This window comes from Columba livia, chromosome 8 (genome assembly GCF_036013475.1).
Source record: "Columba livia isolate bColLiv1 breed racing homer chromosome 8, bColLiv1.pat.W.v2, whole genome shotgun sequence".
Classification (NCBI taxonomy): Eukaryota; Metazoa; Chordata; class Aves; order Columbiformes; family Columbidae; genus Columba; species Columba livia.
The window spans coordinates 9,643,001-9,670,528 of NC_088609.1; the positions used below are offsets into that span (position 1 = coordinate 9,643,001).

The window sequence follows — 27,528 nt, forward strand, 5'->3', positions numbered from 1 at the left end:
TTTAATAAGAAGATACAGACATTTCTGAAGTGCTTCAGGACAGCACCAGTTGAAAAGAGAATTAATACTTCCCCTCGAACAGAAGCCATTGAGGCTACAGTGTCTTCAAATTTCTTACCTATTTTTTCCTGTTAATTTCCGTAAGTGTCCTTTGTCACTTTGACAAATGTGTTGCTGTCCAGCATCTCTCCAGCCAGTCATTCTGAATGGCTGGGAGAAGCAGATGTTAATTTCTCCAGGGCTGGCAAATTCCATTCGCTGTCCTCCAGCACCTCATTTATTTTTGTTTTGCCTTGTGGAAATAAGGAAAGAGGCAACCAGAGAGCATTTCTCTATACTCGGGTGCTTTCAATATTCTATTAGGTATTCTTTATAAGTTTAAATGTTATTGTTAGATTTACAGCTAGAATAAATGCAGATGCACACTTACAGTATATAATTTTCATTTACTGCCTACCTTCGGGTTTTGTACAAATTTAGTCTTTTATTCCTCTCTATTTTTTGACCTATTCATTTCTATACTGAAGAAGTCAGCATCCTCCCTGGAGGAATCCACCCATGAGAAATTACTCCCCCATTATTTATTTCCTGATTGAGGAACTCCCTAAGTGAAGTTGCCAAAGACTCACAGCCCAGAAACTGTAGAAAATGCAGTTCCATGTTGCCACAATACCTGATCCTGCTGCTTTTATCTAAACAGCCTAGTGCTTGGAAGAGAGCGATTTAAGTAATTTGAGAAGATGGAGAATATAACCAAGACAAAGTTGTGTTGTTAGATAGTTAAAAAAACCCCATTCTCATGTATTTGTAGGTGTGTAATAATTACTCAAAACAGTCCCAGCACAGGAGGACACCTGGATTCACCACAAATGCCAGTTTTCACAGGGCAGTTCCTATTAGTAATGTGTTCCTTCTGGTTTTGGGTTGAATAAGGGACTCCATAATAAGCTGGTAAACAGTGACTTCATGCCTCTGTCTCCTCTTAGCTGGCCTCCAGTAATTAAAAATGCAACATGAAGCTTCCAACATCAGCTAAAACCCGATGTTTCCAGCACAGCACCAGGGCAAACAGCCTGTTGTCCAGCACTGGAGAACAGACAAGAGACATCAGGGTTTCCAACAGTGTCAGCCTCTCAAATTTTGTTTGTAAATGGCTTTTAATTTTCTCTAAAGACAAGAAGAGCCAGAAAAATCTTGTCAGAAAGACCAATGAAGTACAGAGCAAAGGTGACATTTTTTTTCCCCCTTGAATTACTTAAAAATCCACATTAGGATTGTAAGTAGCTGTGCGGGAAGCAGCTGTGCTGTCATGCAAAAGACAGCAGGCACAGAAATCATATTTCATAGCTTCCATCTCCACCTAGAATTCTTCTTAGCCACTTAGTATGAGGGATGATGCAAACCGGGTAAAGAAAGAGGGCACACACAAAGGCAGTTCTTTTGTCACTGCAGATCTAACTCTCCTGACTAGTAGGTTGTTGTCCCTGGACCTATTAGTAAAAAATCCAGTTTACCTAGAATTTGACACCATCCTTTTTATTTTAATGATTCATTGTACAATTGTAAGTAGATCCTTGCAGAACTAGCACTGAAGAGGAGCTCTTTTAGGGAAATCTGGAAGCCCTGGACCTAATGCAGTTGCTTTATAAGATGGTAATCATCTACAAGGGCTGATGTAAGGACAGGGCAACTGTCTCATCATTTCCTGGCACGTGCTTTTGAGGATGAACACTGCTACAGGTCCTGTCATTCTCCACACAACCTCGTTTCACAGTCATGCATCACACTGGGTCGGTTTCCTTTCATTTCCCTTTCCCTTGGTGAATGAAACAGCCACACAAAGGACACGGGTGTACAGTGAAGGGACCAAGCGATGTTTTGTGCACAAGAGCATTAGCCTGTTTCTTGGCTCACAAGGAATTCTCGGGAGCACGGGCAGAGATGTGGGAATGCTGCCTTGAGGCCATGTTGAGAAATCCCTTGACCTTTTGTGACCTGGGAAGCGACCTGGAGCTTCTGCTCCCTTAGCAAACAAAGGGAATTGGCTGATGTCACTTATTACGCTGTTGTGTGGTTTGTTTACACCTCTGGCATGCCACAGCACACAGAACATACGCTGTTGTCTGTACAGTCGTGTAACTAAACCTCAAACCAAGACGCTCTTGGATCCACCTCGAATCTGAGGGGAACCCCTGGAGTCCCCATGGTGGGTTTTGCACCTAGACCAGTGCTGAGATAAATAGGGAGCACCTTCCCATAGGCACAGCCTGTGCTGCAGCACCAGCGATGCTCCGGGATGGGACGTGCAGTCTGTGGGGCGGCAGAGACCCTGGAAACCCAGTTCCCTCGGGATGAGTGGCAGGCTGCCCGGCCCGAGGTGCCCCTGTACTCGTGAGGCCAGGCAGGCCCGCACTGCCAGCACAAACACACAGAATCACAGAATGTCAGGGACTGTAAAGAACCTCGAAAGCTCATGCAGTCCAATCCCCCCGCCAGAGCAGGAACACCCAGATGGGGTTACACAGGAATGTGTCCAGGCAAGTTTTGAATGTCTGCAGAGAAGGAGACTCCACAACCCCCCTGGGCAGCCTGTTCCAGTGTCTGTCACCCTCACTGAGAAGAAGTTTCTTCTCAAATTTAAGTGGAACCTCCTGTGTTCCAGTTTATACCCATTGCCCCTTGTCCTATCATTGGTTGTCACCGAGAAGAGCCTGGCTCCATCCTCGTGACACTCACCCCTTATATATTTGTAAACATTAATGAGGTCACCCCTCAGTCTCCTCCAAGCTAAAGAACCCCAGCTCCCTCAGCCTTTCCTCACACGGGAGATGCTCCACTTCATCATCTTCGTGGCTCTGCGCTGGACTCTCTCCAGCAGTTCCCTGTCCTTCTTAGCAGCTGTTTCCCCAGAAATGCCGGATACATATTAGAGTGTGCATAAAGACAAACCGCAGCCCCAAACCAGAGCCTCAGGCTCCTACCCGCCCCTGTGAGCTTCAGCCCCCCCGGGGCCGCCCATGCGGGCCGGGCGAGAGGCGGTATCGAACCCCGGGCCTCACCGCCTCTTAACGCCTTCTCGCGGTGCCCGGGAAGTCTCGCCTTCGCCCCGCGTCTCTCGCGGGAGCATTCGGCCAAGATGGCGGCGCTGCCGGGCCGTTGAGCGGCTCCGGGCAGGAGGGGGATGCCGGCGGGACGGGACTCGCCGCCGCGGCTCTGAACGCATCGACCCTCCGGCTGCGGCGAGCCCGCCCGGCGGGGCCCCGCCGCCGGCGATGACCGGAGAGAAGCTGCGCTCGCTGCGCAGGGACCACAAGCCCGGCAAAGAGGACGGGGACCTGCTGGCGCCCGGAGAGGAGGAGGCGGCAGCCGCGCCCGGAGGCATCTTCACCGGGGGGCGCGGGAGCAGCGGCAAGGGCGGTCGGGCCGGGGGCCACCGCGTCTTCAGCAACCACCACCGGCTGCCGCTCAAAGGGGGCCCGGCGGCCGGCGGGACGGGCCCGCCCGCCGAGCCCGACAAGTGCCCGGCCAACTTCCCCGTCCATGAGTGCGTCTTCAAGGGGGACGTGCGGCGGCTGTCGGCCCTCATCCGCACCCAGGGCATCGGTCAGAAGGACAGTCACGGTGAGCGGCCGGAGCGGCCGGGCCCGGCGGGTCGGGGGCGGCAGCTGGGGGGCTGTGGAGACCCGCGGAGCCGCTTCCCGCCCCTGCTCGGCCTGAGCCCTCGTCCCTGTGCTCTGGTGTTTGGTGTTTCTTTCTGTTCCCTGGTGTTTCTCTCGGGGGGCTAGCGGGGGTTAATGGGTAAAGGGGTCTGCAGACGAGTGCGGCCTCACGCCTGGGAAATTATTGGGATTTCGGTAAAATGAATGAGCACGGGACTGGGTTTTGTGTAACAATGTGATTCTGCGAGAGCTTCCACCCTCCGGGTGTTGCTTCATGTCCAAAAGCCTACTTCATTTAGAAAAAAAAAAACCACATACATACATATAGGTATGTATGTATTTTTTTTAAAGTGCCTGAGCTGTCACCTGTTTGCTTTTGGAAGTGAGTGTGCTCAGGAGGGCTTCCTTTGGCTGTTGGTGGAACTGTATTTGGTTTTTCAACAAAAAGCCCAAACAAGCTTTTTTTTTTCTTTCTTTCTTTCTTTTTAAAATCCTTTAGTTCTGGAATTTGAAAGAGCCAAAATCTTGTTTTCTGCTCCTCTGCAAGCTTGCTTTGGACACAGAAGTGGCAGTTCCAGAGGCAGAAACATGATTCTTGTGCTGCCCTCTAGTCCATAAACATTTAAAATCTTGCTAGGACATTATTTTGAAATAATACATTACATTTGGGAAATGTTTTACATTGTTAAAAAAGACAGCCTTACAAGTCAGCTTAAGTTTCAAGATTAGTTTTCACCTCTACGTTTCTACCTATTTCAAGAGTAATGTGATAGGTTTCTGCTGGAGAACGCTAAGTTGTACCACATGTGGGATCTGGAGAAGTGATTAGAGGGTACAGTTACATTCGTGTTCTGACTAAGATACAAATGTTCCCTTTGTTTTACTTGTGTTATGTAAAATAAAAAGGAACATTAAGGTAGGGCAGTGTTTGGGACTGGTACAATGGGAAGAATAATGTAATCGGCAATTAAAAGGCATGTCCATGGTAACAGGAGGCACTCAGAAACACGGACTAATGTATGTGGAGTAACAGACAGCTCAGTTTTCTCAGTCAAGACAGGGAGGAGTATTTCTTACAACTGTCATAACATTTTTCTAAGAACGTTGTTATAAATATAGCTGCAGATATATTTATCCTGTCGTCTTCATTCCAAATGTTGCAGCAAATACTGGTAGAATGAAAGCAACAGACTTGGGAGGAAATCTTCTCACTCCGTGTATTCCTTCTGCTGCCTTCTGCCCTATACCTCCTCCAGTTTTTCATCAAATAACTTTTCATCATGAGTTTAATATCTTTGCTTTGAAGGCACTTCGTGAGCCATCTTTGCTGTACTGATATTACATACATTGATAGAGTCCTTTTTTAAAGATGTAAATATACACACATGCACATATATATGTATACATATATATATATGAATTTCAAATTACCATCTTTCTGCTTTCTCAGCATTGTTTACAGTAGGAATGCTTTGGGGATTTCTCTCTCATTACCTTCCTCCACGTTTTTACTGTAAGTGTTGCTTTGGCCTTCAGTTTCCAAAAAAAACACAACAACAAAACCCTTGGTGTCTCTGACATACCAAAGGTCTGACTAATATTTCCTTGTTATTGTTTTCTTTCTGCCTGAATCCATCTGTCACTTGTTTACATATTTGAATTATGAGTTATTTGGGGTAGTTAACTTCAGCTTACAATTACAGTCAGAACTAAGTCAGAAGGATCCTAGTACATGATAAGGAAGTGACAGAGTGAAGAAATAACTTCTAGTAACAGTTATTGTTGACGATTCAGTCCCATTTTTAGTGTGCAGTTAAGTGCAGAAAAGCCAGGTCCTGTAGAATGTTAAACTCTTGGTGTTCCAATAAAACAAACGCTGGCTGTGTCTGGAAATTGAGTGCAGCCCTGTCTCACTCTCTAAATTAACCTCCAAAACCATTACCCATTGGAAGATTGTATTGTTATTCCAGAAACAAAGAGTTTCTTGGGTGAAGCTTGTATGTATATCTATCTGTTAGATTACTTTTATTTTTCCTAAAATAGGCATCTAAGAGCCTAAGCATATATTCAGAATAAAAGCACGTTATATTCTGCAGTAGACCAATCTTCTTGCTGAATTACTCTTGTCAAACAGACTCGACTTCCTTGTAGGTGCGCCAGATGCCTAAGGAAAGGTTAAAAGCTACACGTGCACACGCCTGTGGACAAGTGCTGTATTTTACGTGCAGACAGTTGTTGTTTGCGCGCCCTGGCTTGCCGGCACTGTTTGTCCCTGCTCCCTGGGAGTGAGGCCCTGCAGACTGGATGGCTTGGGGAGGGAAGCACATATGCTCATTTCCCAAAACTGTAGATATTGATGAAGTCTTTAGATGGAAGGGAATGGTGAGATTTGTTTATATGGTGGATCAAGCTGTTGCAAAAAGAGAATGAATTTGAACGCGCTTGTGCAACTATGTGCCTATTTGTGTTCTAGTCTGTGTCCAGAAGTGATCATGTCAAACACATGATCATTATGATTAAATTGCATGGAAGTCATCAAAACTATGTTTCAGTCACGTAATTGTTTACAGTGCCCTTTTTGTGACAGCTCTCTGACACAGGTAAATGACGCAGGTGTGTGCTTGCTCCTTTCTCTCTGGCCAGCAGCTGTTTCATGTAAAGCCATTTGTTTTTGTAGAATCTGACACTTGTGGCTTGTGCTGTGGTTTACCCCAAACCCCAAGCTGTTAGAAGCATCTATGCCGCTGAAAGAAGTGAAACTGCTGTCTCCCACCCTCTTCCCTATCCTGGCAGAAACACTTAGTTGCGCTGTGCCAGCACTGGCTGGGTACAATTATTAGTGTTAAAGTTCACCCTTTTTTCTCTTAGGACTAATTTTATCTAGAATTATTCTGTATGCTCTGGATAGTGAGTGTTGTACGGGAGCCACAGCCGTTCTTGCTATGATGAAGCAACTAAACATGATTTGTATTTTAGGGTTGGTGGACTTTGAAGTTACAGTGTGATATAATTCCAGTGGATCGGTTCCCTTTGAGTCCTGTAAATACTGATACTAATTAATTTATCAGTCTGGGACTTACATTATTGAAATGCAAGCAGAGTGTGATAATGTGGCCCTGTTTCAGCAGCTGCTGGGACTGGGTTTACATTTGCAGATCCTGTCTCTCCCAGAGGAGCAGAGGTTGAGCTGTTGTACCTGCCAGGCAGCGGGTTTCTGAGATGGGAATGCTCAGAAGGTCTTTGGCCGCTGCTCGCTTCAGACCCGGATCAGTGCTGCGGCTGCTCCGTGGGGACACTTGGCAGCTGGTGCTCGATGGAGACTGAGGCAGCACCAGTCTCATCTTTTCCAAGGTGTTTGTCTTCCCTGGGTTTTCCTGTGCAGAGCGAACACTTGCCTCTGCTTGAGACTATGGTCATACAGGAGAGGATCTTTCTGCTTCAACAGCTCTGCCCTTTCTCCTGCTTGGGAAAGAACCTGACGATTGCACAGAGGCTTTCTATGAGCTGTGTGATTCCTCACCTTAATGTCTTCGTTTTGTGACATACAACTTATGCAGTTTGGATGGCTTATATTGATAAGTCAGAGTTAAATTTGCTACTGATAAAACCCATTTTGTTTGGCCCAAAGAGCATCAGGACCTCCCCAGGTAGCCCAGTGCAGTAGGAATTACAGTGATTCTTCCCAAGTTTCATAATGTCCCTTTTCAATGTGTTTATCTCCTTCTTACCCCTTTCCTAAAGTGCTTCCCTGTTAGTGTGGCTCCTCTCCCATTGGCACAGCAGTCAGCCTCTCATTTCACCAATCTTTGTTAAACCTTGGACTCCTCCCTGCCACAGACTTACTGGCCAAAGACCAGCAAGCAGGATGTTGCCTGTTCTCAGCTTCCTCATAAATAGCTTCTTTTTTTTTTTTTTCTGGAATTGACAGATTCTAGTTTCTGTGCTTTCTCGGTTGTTGTACTCTCTGGTTTTCTGCACGCTTCATTCCCCCTGCCCCTTGGCTGTTGTGTCCAAGTTTCCTGTCTAATTTTTGAATTGCGTACTTTTTGGTGTGAAAACAATCATTAAGTCAAAGAAAAATCTGTGTTGGAAGAGCTCTCTGGAGGTGATGTAGAGATAGAGATATATATCTATATATCCCGTTGAAGTGCTTGATACTGTGAGGAAAATGTTTACCCTGGCTTACATAATTTGAATTTTCTGAGTATGTGGTTTGGCTCGTTCTCAAGTTTGCTCCTCAATAACGTTGTTATTTCAGTCACTTAACAAAGAATGGCTGCATCCAGTATTCTAAATTATGTTTTGGCTCACAGATGTTACAAAATCTATTAATAGAAAATTTGAGGTTAGCTTGGAGTACATAATGAGCTAGGATGTAGCTGTCTGTGGTGTTGCTGCTGACCCACAAGAATAATTTGCGCTACATGGTGAGTGGCTCATTCCAAACCACTCAGCAAGTCTGGCTGTGGGTGGTTGCCTATCTTGATCAGAGATTTCACGATACGATAATGTGCTGGCAATTACTTTGTACACAACCTCTCTGTTTTGGATTGCATCTTTTACATATATGGTACATCATCCTTTGCATGTGGCAAGTACTTTTTGCTAACATGATACTGTAAAATAACCCTAAAATCAAGTGCCTTTGTTATAATTGCAAAATAAATTTGTTTTCCAGCAATTTTTCTATTAACTCCACTAAAAAAAAATGTTTAAGCATATAAACAGAGTAACACGGTTAAATGGAAGAATTTTACATCCTTAAGCTACGTAAATGCATCAGAATTCTTGTAGCAGCATTAATCCAGAAAAACAACTCTCTGTACCTTTGCAGTGCATATTGAAGAGCAGAACTACAAAATGTGTCATATGCATAGCCAAGAAAACAGGGTCGTGTTTGTAATGTCTGCTAATGACCTGGGAAGCTTTCTTGCAAAACAAGGCACTAAAATAACCAAAAGGCTTTTTTGTAGTGAAGTTACTGTTACTTCGCAATCTGGCCAATACTGTACTAGTAAAAATCTTGTACTAAAGCTTTGAAAAATTAATAAAATAAGCTCTTAAAATTTTAATCAGTATCATATCTTTGAGTAGCTTTTAACCTAGATATGCCATTCTGTGTAAAACACCAGACTTTTCCGACCATGATAAGCATAGAGGTTTGGTTATCTCTTTCTTGAAGATACAAATAAATCTCTTTGGCTGGAGTAAATTTCAAGATGTAGTTTTTTAAAAAGTGCTTTTTGCCTATGATTCATGTGTTTCAGAGATATTTATTTCAACAAGTATAATCCAAATGCTTGCTTAAAAAATTGTAACTGCTTTGGTGTATTTTAGTGTATTCCTTGGTTAGGTCATGTAAGTCAAGTTTCTTAACATGTCGCATTTGGGTTGTATGTGCAAACACCTGAAGAAATTGCAACAGATTCTGTTGCCTTGGATCTAATATATTTTTATTTCTATTGCCTGTTTTAGGAAACACTCCTTTACATCTTGCTGTGATGCTGGGACATAAAGGTAGGTAAATCCATCAACTATATTAGCTCTTAAATGATCCTGAAGAATTAGGGGCAAGAGGAAAAAGATTCTTCAGTTTCCCTGAATGTGGTCTTGTGTTCCAAGCTAGTTCAAAGCTGAGATTTTCTGAAGAGAAGGCACCACATGGATTTAGAAGAGTTGGTGAAGAAATCAGAGCTGTTCTTGAGGCCAAAATGAAAGAGCTGGGTAGTGATTGGGTTGGGTGGAAAGGAGTTGCAGCAGTTGGACTTTTTATGAGCCTAGAACACTAACTACAGGTAGACCCAGCTCCTTGCTTATTGCGGAGTTAGAAGGAAATTGGGAAACTTGGAATATCATAAAAGATCAAGAAACAACTGGAAGCAGCGGAGACAAGTGTGTGCACACGTGCTGCTTCCCGTCTTGTGTCTGAGCAGCCGAATCAGAGGGAAATAGTCAGCATGGGTAGGCAGGGGACATGATCCAGGCACATCTCTAGTGTGCGGTCAGTTCATGGTACTGAAAGGTTATGAATTTCTGTTTGTGTGATGATACCTTGTCTCTTTATCAACACTTTTCAGGTTAGTAGTGTCACTGTGTTGCTGACCTGCTCACTCGTGGTGCTGAACAACCTTTTGAAGTGAATCAAAATAACCCTCTCTAGAAAAAATGACTGAGTGGAAATGTGAGCTCACCTGCTTTCCGCACACCCCCTCACTCACTTCATTCCCGTTTCTGACTCGCTGCGGGCACGGGGCGGCCCCTTGATTCGCTATGGCTCTCATCTTCCCAGATACCCTTCGGGGATTTCTTTACAGCAGAATTTCAAGGCACGGGATTTAAATTTCTGCTTCAAATAGAAAGTATAGAAATAGACATGTTTCAAGAAACCTGTAATATGATTGTTCAGTCTTTGTGACAGTACAATTCCTTTTCACAACTGAAATGAGAATTCTTTGGTTTCATTCAGCTCTGTGAGTCCTGTGCCTGGAATGTGGTGCTGATCCATGAGAGCTGTTGTTAACTGAAACACCTGACGATTTGGAGAGGGGAATGCAGGAAATGCAATAGGTTGTCTCAGGATGTTTTGATAATACCTAGGAAGTGATCTAAGATAATTGAGAGTTAGAGTGGGAAGTAATTTTGAAGAAAGGAGGGAGAGAGGTGGTTTATGCAGAAGAAGCAGTAGAGCTTGCTGGAATCTGCCAGTATTGATCTAGCCTGTAGTACTTCTTAAATTTAAAAACCAGAAAATATTTGCAAGTCTTTTTGAGACAGCAATGAGGCAAATGTGTTTTACAAGTGCCCATCTGCTAGAAGACACAGATAGGGTTTTTTTTCAACTTGCAAAAAATGGGGCTTTATCAAAACTGCTGTTTTTCAGTGAGGGTCCTAGAGCAAAGGCTTGGAGCAGCAGAAGGAAACAGAGGCAGAAGCCTTTCTTTAATTTCTCAGGCTTAAATAAGGCATTTTTCTTTGTAAGACAGATTTTAGTTTTGTAACTTTTGTGTTTTCAAGCAATGAGGATCAGCTATGTGTATGACTTCTGTTGTGCCTTGCTGCAGTGTTTGTTTCAAGCTTTAGTTTATGACAGTCATTAGTTTATATTTACAATTTTGTATTGTTGGGTAATAGGAAGGGTTGTGTAGTTTCGATTAAAAGGCAATCAGCTATCATGAAGGGATGCTTTCCATATAGCTGCAACAGTATCCTACCACATTAATAAATGCAAACAATTTTGATCAAGGATGCCTCTTCTAATAAAACTGATAGAAAAGAGTTTACCAACTTTAATTCAGTACGGTTGAATATTTATTCCACGTTTCTCTTAAAATGTCATTATGTTTCAGATTTAGGATAAAAAGCAATCTATTCAGTGCTGGCAGATTCCTTGGATATGAGTTATCCTCATGGCTAGCATATCAAGGAGAGGCATTTCTCTCTTGACTTCTTTTTGCCTTGGCTGCATGTTTGAGATTTCAGTTTGCAGTTCACCCTTGGCTTCTTTCCGTATGGTCCGTCCCCCTGTGTGTAAAGCCCTCACTCCTTTGGGATGCTTGTACTGAGTTTTCCTGTAACTGCCTGGAGCAGGGCTGTTTGTGCCTGATATCCAGTGCAACATCTGGTTTTACTGTTTTGACTTGGGACCCTGCATAGTTGTTGGTGTCCCGAGAGCCCAGCTCTTTCCTGCCGTGCTGCTTTGTCTCACTGGTATTGAAGGCTGGTTTCTGTTTCCTGGTGTGATGCAGACAGGTTGTTGAGCTGTGTACATCAATGTTACAGCCTGTCTATTCTGAAGCGTGGGTGAGTTGCCATCCTGTTTGTCTAACTGAAACTCTGGCTGGTCAATGTGAGCTTGTTTGCCTGCTGACTGTGGGGTGGTGGTGTTGTGTCAGGCACTATATTTAAGCAACCATAAAAATACCTCTCTGTGTTTGCTAACAGAGTAGTCAGGGCTTTGGTTTATTTACCACCTGAGATAGTACATTCACCAGTGAAGTGTTTCTTCCTTCCCAAACACTGTGCTGGCCACTGACTCATGATTGCTGCATCTGGAATGACGAGTACGGTTTCCTGGAACACTCTATAGGAGAATAATGCAGGAAGTCCCTCTGTCTGTCACGCCTGCCCATCCTATTCGTAATGAGACCTTTCTTCAGCTGACAGCTCCAGCTCGGCCCTGCTCTGTCTTTACAGATGGGTCAGGTTGGTTTTAATGATATGTGGTGAGGAAACTTTCCATAGTTAGAACCGTTTCAAATGAGGACAGCTTATTCAAAACACGGAAACACTGAAAGCTTTCTTCTCTCCTTAATTTTAAGGCTCGTTCATCTTTCCACCATCTCCTTTTCCCTGTAGACAGAGAATGCAGTGCAGGCTGAGCTGTGCCTTTGAGATGTGGGTGCTGCTGTGCCAGCACCGTGTGTGTGCTGAGCAACGGGGAGCTTTTAGATGGCTTTAGATGCCACAAGATGTTACAGCACAGGGGTTGTATTAGTGCCACACAGCTTCAGCTCGGCCTCCTGAACATGCAGTATTCTCTGGATTTCCCTAAAGTCTGTGTCCCCCTGCACATTTCTAGCAAATCAGTTCCCCAGGGGCCCTTGAGGAGAGAGCTGAACGGGGAGGCCCAGCAAGTGTGTTTTGATACACAGTTTTGTGCGTTAAGTAGAGAGAACTGATGTCATGTTTTAAAAATATTTGTTCTGTAGTGTTGTGTATGTATGCACATATGGAAATGCATCTTCATAAAATGCAAAATACGAGAAGCAGAAGGGACGTTTCTTCAGTGGTTGTGTAATTGGTGGTGGATCACCAATTATGGTTTTAAGTGCTAATATTTAACAGGAGAGTGCTGTAAGTACTTGCATAAATGTTTTTATGTTGGTTTAAGGTTTAGGTCACAATCTGGATATGTATCCTTATAAACTATTTAATATATTGAATATTTACTGCTCTTGCTTTATTACTGTTTTCTTTATTATGAATTATATTGCTGTGTCCTTGATGTTTACTGTAAATAATTGTTACTATTTTATTACAGAATGTGCCCACTTGCTTTTAGCCCACAATGCTCCAGTGAAGGTGAAAAATGCTCAGGGATGGAGCCCTCTCGCAGAAGCCATCAGCTACGGAGACAGACAGATGAGTAAGAACCTCTGCTCCCCACCTCAAATACAGAGCTTGAAGTGAAATACTCTTCACTTCAGATAAGAAGTAGTAAAGCGAAAATTATTCTGCTGCTACTCACTGGTGAATGTTAATGGTATTTGGTATTACCATGTCTCATAGCAGAAAACTCACTATCCTTGTTTGTAATATATTTATACTAGTTTGTGATATCTTAACGACATTCTGCATGTCAGCTCCTCACTGCTGAAGAATTTTCCCAGTGGGAGTAGATGTTATGTGATGTACAGGCTCCTGTACACAATAATATATGTGTGTACCCACATGTTTACTAGTACATGTGTAAAAGACCTCTTTGCCATGATTGTATACTTTAGATTACAAACAGTTATTGAGGCTTTTCCTCCTGTTGTGATCAGGCTATGTATAATCACTATAAGTTGAAGTAAATTTAATCAAAGTCTGATGAAATGTTACATTTGTTTTCATTTTTTTTTTTAAGATGCCAAATAGTGACACTAATGTGTTAATAACAAATAAATAGAATAGATTTACCTTATAGTTAATTTCTGTTTAGTTACAGCTCTCCTAAGGAAGCTTAAACAGCAATCCAGGGAAAGTGTTGAAGAAAAGCGACCTCGATTATTAAAAGCCCTGAAAGAGGTAAGTTCAAGGCAGTTGTGTTGACAAAACCGGATTGTGATGGAAAGCAGTGGCTTATACCCTTAGTGTGGACACTCTGGCAATCTGTAAAAAAGTTTTTTACTTGTTTTTATCAATCTATTTTGCTCTTAAATTCAGTCTTGACTTTCGGTGTCCATTTTAAGGAGTCACAGAATTATTTTAAGGTATTTTTAAGATAATACTTCCTTCTCAACTAGAAATTCAAATAGGAAGGTTTATGTAAGACAGACATGCTAGCTGTCTTTGCAGTCTAAAAGTTAAATAGTATATTTTCAATCTGTATCTATATTATTAGATTTTTAAGGCTTTCTTAAATCATTTGGTGAATAATTTGCTGGTTTTGTATAGTCACCAGTCATTAATGACACTTTCTTGCTTAGGAGTGAAGGAGTTTTGGTTTAATTCTCCATGTACATGCAGCAGGCAGTTCTTGAGCATGGTAAAGCATTTTTCAGTTTAGAGAAACCAGTAAAAAAACCTCAGTTTCCTACATTTTGAACTACTGCTAGTGTACTGAAAATGGGGTTATAAACCTCAGGTTTTTATTTCCCTTTTGGTGGGGTGGGCTTCTCCTGCCTAGACAAGGGGTAAAATATGAATGGGCTTGTAGAAAACCAACTATTTATCTTTGGTTAATTAAACCGTACGTCTGAACAGCTGAGCTCTACGCTGTGTCAGTGATACGCTATGAATACGCTCCACCAATGTGCTTACGTTTTCATTGATCCGATACAAGAACTGCTGCATGTAGAAGTGAAAAGCTCGGGGCTTGTGAGTGTGAGCAGACACTGCCTTGCTAAAACAGCTCTGCTGCTCTTTATTCCTGCTGCTGCAAGGCCTGGCTTTGAGTCCTGCGTTTTTCTTTAGTGTGGGGTGGCAGCGTGTGGCTGCCTCCCTGTGTTACCAACATCTGCTGCTTTAGTTGTCACCCCTTACTTTGCTTTTACTTGTGTACAGTTTAAAGGGATTGGGAATGTGTTTATGGAGGTAGAGGAATTTTCATGTAAGTACTTTAGCATATTTCCAGAAGATAAATTGAAGTTTTTGTGTGTGAATACTGCTATCTGAAACTCAACTGATTAATTTAAGCCAGCACATATAATTCCATATGATTTGATGTGGTCATGCACAGAGCTCCACAGATTTTTTTAAACCTATATTTACAATAAATCTTTTACAACCCACAGTTTAATAGTTGTCTAAATTATTATTTCCAAAAATTCACTAAAAATGGGTAGTTCAAATGAGTTACCTAATTCTATCATTATTGATTGTACTCTAGTTAAAGCTTCAGAAATGTTTTAAGTTCAGTTTAAATTCAAATACAAACATTAGAGAAGATGATTTCTCTGTTTGGCAAAACACAACTGCCTATCTTTCAGCAAATTTTACAGTTGTCATTCAGACTAAAAGCGTGTTAATATATTCTTTTCATCTCAGCTAGGTGACTTCTACCTAGAGCTTCACTGGGATTTTCAAAGTTGGGGTAAGCAATCAATCGCATATTCCTTTCCGGGGGGGGATAGTATAGTCAGTCTTCAGCACACTTGGTCTCTCAAGCTGAAATTCTCTTCTGGTTTACGTGTTGGAAAATTCCAAATCCCGTTCTCAAAATCAAAGTTATAAAGAAAGGACAGACAACTTTTTTTTTTTTTCTGAATTATTTTTGTTTACTCTTGTTTGGAGCTGAATTCTGTTCTATAATCTGATGACACAATATGGTGCTGTTGTTTACTTTAAGAAGTTGATTATTAAAAAAGGAAAATATTAAAATGCATCTGGTCAGTTGGTGTCACTATAGAGCAGCGGTTTGAACAATTGAGTAGAGTAACTGGACTTGGGGCATTTAACTTCTGGAATTTCAGCCTATTCTCTGAATGGTGACTGTCAGTTAAGTGCAGCTCTGTGGTGGGTTCTTCAAACCTCAACGTTTCTCTCATGTGACTATATAAGGTTTAATTTTTTCTCAATCTCCCCCTCCCCTGGAGAAGAAAAGTCTAAATAAATTAGCAAAAATATATTAACAATGATCAACATGTGTGAATAATGTAAAAATACCAAAGGGATCCCTTCTGTTCCTGGTTGAAATTTCAGTTAGTTAGCCAGGCTGCCATCACGGGATGGACATGGAACAGAACCCTTGTTTTTCCAGGTGCCCAACCATGCACTGCGCATTGAATTCTCTGTAGTTCACTTTGGGTTGAAATGCCATTGTGTTGAATTGGTTTTATTGCTATATAAGTGGGTCCATAAGGACAGCCGCAATCTCATATCCATCCCACAATACTGGACGGGCTCTCAGTTCCGCTGGTGGTTTAACGTTTGTTTGAGGTTTTAAGCTTAGTACATTGGATTTTTATTCCTGCTTGAGTGTGTTCTGCTGTAAATGCAGCTAGGATTGCAGTTGGTACAATAGATAAGTAAACTAGGAAACCACAGAACTAAAATTTCGAACAGCTTGAAGATGAGTTATTGGAATTTATGAATGATTCAGTTGTGGCTGAGGACGTATTAAATTATCTGTGCAATTGCAGATCAATGTTGCAGTTATTGAATAGAAAACCCCTGGTATTTGTCACTTGAGTTGAGATTCTGATGGATAATGGGTGTGCTGTATTTGTATTAAAATACACTGCGATTTAAACTGCGGTATAGTTGTAATAGAAACACTTTCCAGAGGAACCTCAGTGTCCTAATTATATTTTTTCTCTCTCTGCTTCTAGTGCCTTTACTTTCCCGAATTCTGCCTTCTGATGCATGTAAAATACACAAACAAGGTATAAATATCAGGTAAGTGCTGATTTTACACTGCGTGTTATCTAAGTCACGAATATCCGCATGTTAGTGAAAGGCAGGTTCTGGTGTACGGCAGCATCGCCTTGTGCAGTGCTGTTCAGAGGCAAGCAGGCCTTTGGAATTCTTTTTTTCTCTCTTGATCTGAATTTAACTTCAATTCTTGAGTCACTTAAGATATAAATTAAAATCAGCTAAGCTGTATAAGGCTTTGTCTACCAGACAGGTCAATGATTGAAAAGTAGGAATTTTATATTTTTAACATACTTTCTAATAAATGAGCTTTCAGTATTTTATGGAGAAATGTTTCTGCTCGTTTATGTCATAAAAAAGTGTAGTTTCTCTTTTTAATATACTTAATGTGACAGGTTCCCAAATTCTGTGGAGCGCTTCCACAAGTCTTCTCCAGCTCAGCTCCTCAACTGGTTTAGTTTGGGCTTTTGGATTTGTATGTCTCTTCTGTCTTTGCTTTAGTTTCGAAGGTTTAAAACAAAAAGTCAATAATATGATTCCAAAGATTCAATCTGTCGAAAACGTAGTTCTGCTAAAGCTGTGAGCATAGCTGTCTGAACTGCCTTTTTAGGTCAAATTTGAGTCTGAGACCAATTCTTTTCCTTCTTATTCCTGTGTGCTCTGCTGGTCCAAGACTGGCACAGATGGAAATAGCTACAGATTGTTTCTTGAAATCAGAGGCGAATACATGACCCCTTAGAGCTGAAATGGGCATTAAATTCAGGTTCCTTAACCATTTTATTAAAGTAATAAATGTTCTAGCAATAATGGATATGAATTACTAGAGAGATCTTTGTCCTTGGCTCCATCTTCTAGTTATTAGGTCAGCAGAAGCATTTCTTTTATGCTGCTAAGGGGTGAAAAATAGAAATAGCAACTAAAATAAGTCAAATAAAAAAAATCAGACTGTTTTGTAGTCCTCTTCATAATTTGGGTCATGTCCTAATATTGTCGCTCAGATCAGTGGCTGCTGCTTGTAGAGCAGGGTGCTGATCACAGGGAGCAGTTGTAGTTCTCAGTGTATAGCACATACTGTATAAATTCTGTCACTTCGTCGTGCTGGCAGTTTTGAAATAAAGTTTTCTCCAGAAAACTTGACCTTAGTGTAAGAATAGTTCAGGATGCATTTATAATGGTAGAGATGTTATAATGTGAAACTTATCAGCTGTTAATAGCATATATTTTTTTTTATTTTTGGCATCCAGGCTACACTTAGAAAATATTCTATGAAAATGTAGACCTTAGTATGTTTGGTTGTGATTTTAAAAAGTGTATTTGAGTGTTTATGGGTAACTTCTTTTAAAGTATCGGTATATTTTCACAGGCTGGACACAACTCTCATAGACTTTACCGACATGAAGTGCCAACGGGGGGATTTAAGCTTCATTTTTAATGGTGATGCCGCACCCTCTGAATCTTTTGTAGTTTTAGACAATGAGCAAAAAGTTTACCAGCGAATACATCATGAGGTGAGATCTGTGTGAATGCAGGGTGGGAAGTACCTCAAGCTTTTACTTCTCATCAGAAGTCTGACTTATTTCTCTCAAAAAGACCCAAACAAGCTCCAAAGAAATGCAAACCAGAGAATTTTTTGTTCAGTTGTTATAATTGAAGCTCTATAGTTGACATAAAATATTGTTATGAAAAGCAGTGCTTTTGAACACAGAGTGCTACATGAGGAAAAAGCTGGAATGTGAATCTTTCGGTAAAATCTTTTACCGTACTGAATAGGGAAATATGTTTTAAGTTATGACATCTGATACTTCTGATCTTTCCAGTGGGCTCAGTTCAGGTGCCCTGGGGTGGCTTTTCAGACTTGCTTCCATCCGTTTGGTCACTCGGTGGCCAGGTCGGTTGTTAACAACGCAAGGGACAACACGGTGTACCCCTCCTATTTAGTCCAGTTTTTAATTACAGCTTTTTTGCCCAGTCACTTATGCATATGGATCTTTGCCTGCGGAAAGGTGTGGCTGCTGAGCTTCTGGGTGAATCACACTTGAATGCTTTATTTGCATTAATATTGGAGATAAAACTATTTGGTAAGAGTCTGGCCAGAGCTTCTATGAAACAGTTTGAAAACTCAGGAAATGCTGTTTCTGGGAAAAGTGCCAAAGGAAAAGGTTTATTGATTGATTTATAATTTTTTTTTTGAAAGAAGTAATCTTTATTAAGTTCTATTCAGTATTTGGGAATTTTTCTTCTAGGAATCTGAGATGGAAACAGAAGAAGAGGTTGACATTTTGATGAGCAGCGATATTTACTCAGCAACATTATCAACCAAATCAATTACGTTCACGCGTGCCCAGACAGGATGGCTCTTCCGAGAGGACAAAACAGTAAGCTGGAAGAAAATTGCGCAGACTGCATTGCTGGAGACAAAAATAGTTCGGCCAGCCTTGCGGTGATGTGGTGGGGAAGAAGAGAAGAGTTAAATATGTTGAGGATGAAGGAGAGATGTCTCCCCTTACCCTCCACAGTTGTCACTAGTTTGGCCACAAAGATTATATATAATGATCTCCTTTAATCAGGAAAAAGCCTGGAAGACAAATAACAAACTGTGGCTATTGTGCAGGGGGAGAATAGATAATGTATAATTTAAATGTTTTTATTTTATATTCTGTAAGTCGTTAACATCCAGTTCCTTTTGTGCAGGAAAGAGTAGGCAACTTTTTGGCAGATTTCTACTTGGTGAATGGACTTGTATTAGAATCGAGGAAAAGAAGAGAACATCTCAGTGAGGAGGATATTCTTCGAAATAAAGCGATCATGGAGAGCCTGAGCAAAGGTGGCAACTTAATGGAACAAAATTTTGAGGTATACTTAAGGAATCCTTCACAGTATGTGAATTTTTGCATAGGAGAGTAATCTTTTACACCAGTCATTCAGCAAAATCCAAAAGAATGTTTTTATTCCGATTGTCTTAATTTGAAAATAACAATGATGATCCACAAGTATAATCATGGTGATATGTTAATGAATTATCCTGATTAGTGCACACATTGGGGAATTTCTCTGATTGTACTGGATATTTCAGTCTTAATTTGTCTCTTAGTAAAAGATGACGGGTTTGGCTATGGCAAATCACTGACTTCTACACCAAGTGGTTATTTTTAGAATGCCTTTCTGGTTTTCAGTCATGTTTTCCGTTATCTTCATTAAAATGGACTAAGGCTGTTATTATCACCACGAAATCAAGAGCTATTCAGAATGAGCCAGATATCATCTGGGAACACGCATGCAGCCTTTGAAAAATGATTAATTTATTTCTGTATTAGCGTATGCTTTGTGCTTGTTGTTCAGACACTTGAATTAACTGATTAACTGATGGCTGAAACCAGCCAGCTTCTATTGTAAAAGACAGTTTGAGGCCAAGAGCAGGAGATGGAAAAGCCCCCAGACTGCATAGACCACACTGCTCTTCTTTGTAGAATCGAAGTATTACACAGTTGCGCCTTTGCATGGCAAAATCCTAAGGGAATATAAGATGAGATAAAGGGTTAAGCCGTGTTTCTCTGAACAGCCTGTCCGCCGGCAGTCACTCACTCCGCCATCCCCCAACACCATTACGTGGGAAGAGTACATCTCTGCGGAGAACGGAAAGTGAGTATTGGGGTTTGGTGGCATGAACTGCCACAGATTGTTGCTTTGGGGTTGTGGTGTGTTCTCTAGTTTGTGGGTGCTTTTTGTTTGTAGTTTTCTGGGGACAGAGGAATGTTGGGTTTGATGTCTTTCAGCTATTTAATTTCACAGTATCACAGTATGTTTGGGATTGGAAGGGACCTCAAAAGATCATCTAGTCCAATCCCCCTGCTGGAGCAGGAGCACGTAAGTGAGGTCGCAATTTGTCAGTAGGCTGGCTGGGAAGCTGATAGCTGTATATGTAACCAGGATTATTGCATCTGCTCATGATTAAAAAACAGCAGATGGGTGTCTACCTGATATCCATGGCTTAAAATTCAAACATTTTGAAAATAAGCACATCTAAGCTGGCATTTTATTTTAAGGAAAATTTTCTGACAAATTCACTGCTGCAATTAATTTATCTTATGATAGTAATGAATAATGCAATTCACTGTGTTTAAAAGAAAAGTTTAGGATTTAATGAGACTGATAGCATTGGCAGAGTACAAAAATGTACCCTTCTGGAATATGGGGAGGTACAGATGCCCTAGCACTGCCCAGATCTTTGCAAGATACTCCCAAGTGTGTAGCTAGGTAGCAAACAGCTATAATTTCAATTAATTTACAGTACTTGACTCGTAGCAGATGCAAACAGTGGAGTTGATTTCCTGGTCTGGGTGCTGCCCAGCTGCTCCATGGAGAAGGAGCAAAAAACGTACTGAAGGTTTTACATAAGTACTAATGATAAAAGTCCTTTTTCCAAAGATATTAGACTAACCTGTCATGGGTGTTACTGGGAATATGGTGATATGACATTACAGGCTTAGTTAAAAACGACAGGTGTCTGGTTTGGGATTTGTAGGGTTTTTTAATCTAATGTATTTGAGGTAAAATGAATGTTTAAGCGGAATAAATAGGTTATGCTTGAACGATTGCTATTGGGACAGAAATATGTGTGTAAAATTTTACTTTGTTTAATAGTCAGATTAACAGAAGGGAGTTTAATGTGAAATTTGGTTTCTAGCTAATGTAAAGCAAAAGAGGAAAGATCTGCTCTCTTGTCACTCGTCTGTTCCTCTCCTATGACAGAATTTTCTGTCCTGTGTTTTCCAGTGTTGCCTCCTCGTGATGGGAACTTTTCCACTTTCTCTGAGATGTTTCACATTTTAGGCTGAATACAAATGAACTTTTTTCTAGTTCCACGTGGTACTTTGCTCACATATTGACTATTTTAATTAACATCTGAAATCAGCTGTGTGTATTTCTGGGTAGTCGTCATGTCTTTCTGTAGTGTGTTTTTTTTGATAGAATGTTAATCAGGAATTATTTGAAGAATTTTAAGTCCTTTCCCTGTTTTTGTCTTGTCTCCAGATTTAGAGGAACTCTAAATTACAGTGGTTACTGACTCATTTTTACAATGCACAGCTTTTACTTTTAAAGCATTAGATTTATTGTAGGGGTTCCTTACTGACATTTTCAACTCAAGTCTGTCTTCCTGTCTTTCAAACCAAGGTTTCCCTGAAAGCAAAACTGACTGTGTGTCCCTCCCATCCCTCTTGCAGGGCTCCTCACCTGGGCAGAGAGCTGGTGTGCAAAGAAAGCAAGAAAACCTTCAAAGCCACAATAGCTATGAGCCAGGAATTTCCCCTAGGGATTGAATCGTAAGTCAGAATTACTGGCTGTGAATGTTACTTGTATGGGGAGATGTTTCAGTGTGTTTATGAACTGCAAGATTCTTTGTCTTTGGCTCTGGGAATTCAGCAGTTTCAATGAAGTCTTGCTGTTCAGTGAGTAAACTTAGAATTAGAGACCTTGGTGCTGGTGGGCCTGGTGTTGGGAGGGCCAAGCACGGGTCTCCCTTGTGAACACCAGAGGTTTGATAGCTTTTATCATTTACCACAATACTGACGTGCCTGATTCCACAGAATTCTGAAGCGTTTTTGCGCGTAACAAGTTTTAGCACAAAGTTATGTCCTCTAAATGAATACAAACCATGGCAGGTTCCTTCTGGCCATGGAGGAGAGGATGGGATGCTATATACTTCAGTCTCTTGTGTGAAATTAGGACAGTAAATTAATGTCTTGATGTCTATTTGTACGCCTATGGTAATACGACACATTGTAACTGAATGTCGGGATGCTGATCTTGAGGCTCGAAGGAGATAAATAAGCATGATGTCATTTTTCATCTCCTTTTTCATCACCTTGCTCTTTGGGTCGCTTTTATCTTTCCTTGAGGAAAAGCTTGTGAAACAAGACTTTGTAATGAAATCTGGTTTCCTTTTCAGATTGTTGAATGTTTTAGAAGTAATTGCACCCTTCAAGCACTTTAACAAACTTAGAGAATTTGTTCAAATGAAGCTTCCACCAGGCTTTCCTGTAAAATTAGGTAAGATGACTCCAGCAGCTCTTGTGGCTTTACATTTCCAAAATATGTGCACTTACTCATGCAGTATGTTTAAAACGTCTGAGTTTTGGATGAGAACTCTCTTACATAATTCTGTTGCTGTACATTTCAGGAGAACATAGTTAAGTGAGTGGAAATAACATTGGGCAGGAAATCTGCAGCTGGAGGGTGACTATAGTCCTAGTCCAGAACAGAGCAGTGTAATTTACATTTTCCTAAAGCTGGAGCCTTGCTCTAAGGATAGTGTAGGTATGCTGAGTTATCCTCGCATACAAAGATGATCTCGGTCACGAGTTAAGTGTTTAGTAGCGTTTTTGTATTCGTTTTTTCTCAAGGATAACTGGCAATATATTATTTCACTTAAAAATTGATAAGAGTATTACAGTTCTAACAAAGGGAAATGTATAAAGCAATTTATTCATGGTATAGATTATCACAGCATAAACTGCCAAAAAGTAGTAGTACCTTTTTGTAGTGTTAGAGGATTTCTAGCACACCAGTGAGCTCTTTAAGCCGGACAGTTCTGAACAGACTGTGTTCTACCTCCTATCGTGTTTGCACAGCTCTGTTTATTGAAGGCTGGATTTTAGCTTGGCTCATTACATTAGTCCATGGGCAGACTGGTGTTACTGAAGACAACTCTTCAGTATTCAAGCTCAGTTTAAATTGGGAAGGGGTATATATTTAAAGCAAACATTTAAAGTGTTCATCTTTTTGTGTGGCGTTGCTCAGCTGAAGCCTATATGTGACAAGGTTATTTTATCCTGTATCACTTTTGGGCCAGTGTCCTCTGTTTAACCGGTCAATCTGAAACCACAGCACCTTGGTTTCCATGTCAGTCTGCATCAAGAAAGGAAAACCACTGATTGGGAGTTTTTTGGATGTTGTATTGAGTTGGGTGTTGTTTCCATGCTCAGGGTACCTGAGTGTATTTTGAAATAACTTTTTTGAAACCACCTCCTTTTGTAAGAGCTTTGAATCACCACGGTATAGAACAGTAAACAAGAGTCTATGACCATAGCAACACTGAAGTTAGAAATCTCTCAGTACTACCAGTTGGTGACTGTTGGTCAGCCTGCATTTCCTTGTTCCTCATTGTACCGTTTTCCTCCTCTGTAGATATTCCTGTATTTCCCACCATCACAGCCACTGTGACTTTTCAGGAGTTCCGTTACGACGAGTTTGACGAATCCATCTTCACAATTCCTGAGGACTACAAGGAGGACCCCAGCCGCTTCCCCGACCTCTAACTCAACTGGAAGGTTCCTGGTGCACAGCCCACCAGCGACCACGGTGACAGCAAACGGTGCACACAGCCCACAGTCACAGGCAAAGTGGGTTGTAAAGGAAGGGATAAACTTAATAATGCAGAAGAAAAGGGAACATGCATCAAATGACTGATGTATTGATACTATAATGGGCATCTAATCTTGTTCCTGATTTACAGCAAGTCTCCTTCTCACTTTTCTACATCCAGTACTGCAAGTGTGCTAGTCTGACACCTCAGCAACCCTGAGAACACGTAACAGCCGTGAGGACTATCATTCGTTTTTAAAGTTTTTTACACTACTTGGTGATACAAAAAGCACTCTTGGACCATTAGCGTCAAAGTTGAGATGTCTTAGCTGGATATTAGCCCTATAAAACAGCCCACCATACTTAAGGTGACCATATTATATTCTTTCAAGCTTTGTTTTCATGGATTGTAAACTATGTATCATTATGTATAGTTCAGTAATTTGAATGTTAGTTGAACGTATATTAGAAGGAATGCATTTTCTGTAGATGAATGAACCAAATGGCGACCATTAAACGATTGTGCTTGGATCCTGCAGTGCAGGTGGGAGGCGGCGTTTGCTGCGTGGGGAGCGCAGTCCCTCCAGTGCAGCCTTTCCCTTCCCCACGGAGCCGTTTGTCCATCCTCCTGGCGCCGGCTCTGCCGCTGTGCTGAGGTTCATCACCCAGAAATTGTCCCTTTTTTCTTCTTGTCTCACGCTCCCTTAAGAGACTTGCTGAGCGTCACCTGGCTTGTCTTGCATTTGCATTCAGCAGCCACTCGAGCGCATGGGATGTACAGAAAGTTACTAGAACAATAAGCTCGAGCATTAAATTTTCATATAAGCAAAAGTTTCTCTTGAAGTTAGTTTAATTGTAGTGCACATTGAATAGGGCTCGCACTGGGATATTTGATATGCACATGCCTTAGGATGTTTCCAGATTAATTTCCTTCCTCTCAATGTTTTGACTAGGTAGGTATTTCAGTACTCCGGCTTCTTGAGCTGATTCTTATTCCAAGTGGTTCCAGTCTCCTAATTCGACAATAATCCAGCTTTTTGGTTTGTTAGGAAGAATTTGTGCAAAAGGCTAATGGTGCTATTTGTTTGTATTAAGAAATTTAGATTAAAGTGCTGTGGTGTAATTGTACAAAAATGTAAATATTTTCAAAATTATATTCTTTGTGCACTGTAGTTAAAACTTTTTCTGGAAATCAATAGAGTTAAGCATCAAATGTTACGTTAAAGAGTGTGATCAGTGCTAGTGCAGGTGCCCAGCCCGGCTGACCGAGCGGCGGAGGCAACTCCTCGCAGGCAATAAAGTAGAATCTGTCTGTATAAAACCCAAAGCGGCTGTTCCAGCTCTGTCCGAGTCCCGGGCAATCAGATGGACAGAAATCGGGAGCAGAGGTTGATCCCGTTCCCGTGTCGCTGTCACCCTGCGCTGGGCAGGTGAGTGGCGAGTGCTCTGCAGACTGGGATTGATGCGCTGGAGCTACCAACTCGAAATCAGAAATAAAACTATGGGGGGGGGAAAGCAAAGGGAACTGCAGAATTGTGATTGTTGAAATACTGTGTCAGAAGCAGATGTGGAACATGTGGCAGGAATGATGGAACTTGTTCTTCCAAGTAATTATGAATTCCTGAAGTGTGTTACATCTGTAGTGTGCGCTGACCTCCGCCTCCTGCTGCTCCGAGAGGCAGCTGAGGTCCTGACAAAGGGTACCCAGGGCTGGGAAGGCTCAGCAAATGCGGAGCAATGTCTCTGCACAAGGTGAATGTCAGAAATCCCTTCTCTCAGTGTTCCAGGGAAAGAACCATGTGTTTCATGTTACTTTGCATTTTTGGTTATTCTGGATTGCCATGACAGAGCTTGCTGCCGCAGGAAGGAGCGCACGTAGCTGGAGCGGTGGACTTCAGAAAAAAGAACAAAAGCTTTTTGTGTAGCCTGACATAAAGCAGCGGGTTCTGTGGACCAGCCCGTGTGTTCGGTGGAGCCCACCGCAGCCTGTGGATACGTTTCCTCTGCTTTCCATGGGCTCTGGCTGCAGATCTGGTGGGTTTTTTAACCTTTGCAATTACATTACTAACTTTGATACATTTTAAGATTTGCAGGAACTTTTTATAGTGGGTTGCCACATTAAGGCTTGCTGTAATCTGGAGTGTCAGCAAAGGCTGGACACAGGTTTGGCTGTCGTGTTTTTACGTTATTATGGTGACCGTTCCCTGCTGCTGCTTTTGTTCTTAGTGCGGAGCTGAACGATCTGACTCAGACTGTCCTGTCCAGCTCAGTGACAGTTTCCAGGTTCCTGTGACAGCCTCATGGCATGAGGCTTCAACTGTTCCTTGGTACATTTCCTTCTGACTTTTGGTGATGTGTCTCCTGTCTGAATCATTCCTGGTGATGAGCTTTGAAATGTGAATCAGGGACACCCAGGCCGTGGTTTCCTGAGGGATTTGCTGTAGGAATCCCTGTTAGTGAGCGGGACGTGGGGCTGAGCGGGGATGGTGGCAGCGCTAATAGAAATATTCCATGCACTGTTGTTTGTTTTGCTTGCCAGGATGTTTGTGTCGCCCTGTGCTGGTTTGTGGGTCTGGATGTGTTGGGTGAAGCGCCTCTAGCAGAGGAGCCTCCATCGGGTGCTGCCGGCATCTCCTGCTCAGATGCCCTTTGGAAATCCGTTTTTCCTACAACTTCATTTTTGGTTTTCCCCTCATCTTTTCCTGTAGCCCCTGTTGGGTGTTCAGGGCTGGTTTTCACCTGTGAACTTACCACAGGGGGTTTGCAGAGCTTGTCTCCACTGCTGGGCAGCAAGGAGTGGGTTGGCTGCAACACCTCACTGTCACTTGTGTAGGGACGTTAATAGCAACGAGGAGCCCAGGAATGCATTAATAAGAATGTCTGGGTGACTCAAAATGCTGTGGTGTAGGGCAGCGCTCTGCTCAACACAGGCGGGATGACAATGGTTTGGGTAGGAATCGCCTGACAAGACACACTGACACCATGGTGGCCTTTGGGGTGACGCTGAGAACGGGGCGAGTGGAGGAGGGATGCCCGACCCCTGCACATCTGAGCTTGTGTTCTTCTGTTTTCTGGTGGCTGCAAGGTGGTTTTTTAATGAACAAGTATTAAAAGTCACCCATCAGTGTGGTAACTGAAATAATAAGAAATTGTTGCAAAAGAATTCCTGGGGTTGTTTCTTAACCAAACTGTTCCACTGGTCTTCCAAAACATTGCTTTACTTTGTGGCAAAGGGAATGTGTTTTTCCTTTCAAGGAGCTGCTGTTCCAGTCACTGTCCTCACTTTACTGCCATTCTTCATTTATATATTGAAATTATTTGTTACAAAAAAGCTCTGGATATGTTCGTGCTGGAAACCCACCTTGTTGAGTTGATATTCAAAGCAACTGTCTGGTTTTTAAATGTATTTGTTCTTGAGTTGTAAGTCATGCAAGGATAACTGCATTATTTAATCTGTATTAACAAATTTCCTGTAATGCTGCAGTTTCACATTTATTTTCCTTACGATTTGTAATTATCATGGAAACAATGTCACTTTTTTGCATTTTACTAGTTGTCTGGTCCATGTTTTTAACTTACCTTCACTGATAGTAACTTTTGGTTGTATCATTTGTTAGAATAAAGACCAAAATACGCTGTTTGATTCTTAAACTGTTCAACAGGTGAAAATCAAGTTTAATTTTCCCCTCCCTGTACTTTTGTGGGGATGCAGGTGTATCTACACAGACTGTAGACGTGCATCTCTGAGGGAACAGGTTCACAGTGCTGCATTCTGCAAGGGCATTTGATTGGTCCATTTCTAAATATAATCCTGGTTCAGTGAAACAGCAGCAGTTGGAGGAGCCCTTGGAGTTTGCTGAACCACAACTGGTAATTACTCAAGTTTTATCTCCTAAAGCCAGAGGTGTTATCATTTCAATAACATGATGTG

At 41.8% G+C, this 27,528-nt stretch overlaps 1 protein-coding gene across 1 annotated transcript; it reads left to right on the top strand.

Annotated features, from left to right (window-relative positions):
- Positions 1-3,085: 3,085 nt before the first annotated feature.
- ANKRD13C (ankyrin repeat domain 13C) lies at positions 3,086-27,248 on the top strand. Its single transcript, XM_065071922.1, has 13 exons — positions 3,086-3,621; positions 9,135-9,176; positions 12,700-12,804; positions 13,363-13,448; positions 14,910-14,955; positions 16,193-16,259; positions 17,599-17,743; positions 18,479-18,610; positions 18,927-19,088; positions 19,795-19,874; positions 21,458-21,556; positions 22,183-22,283; positions 23,421-27,248. Exons 1-13 carry the CDS (start codon positions 3,273-3,275, stop codon positions 23,549-23,551), a joined length of 1,545 nt encoding a protein of 514 aa, XP_064927994.1. The 5' UTR covers positions 3,086-3,272; the 3' UTR covers positions 23,552-27,248.
- Positions 27,249-27,528: the final 280 nt, after the last annotated feature.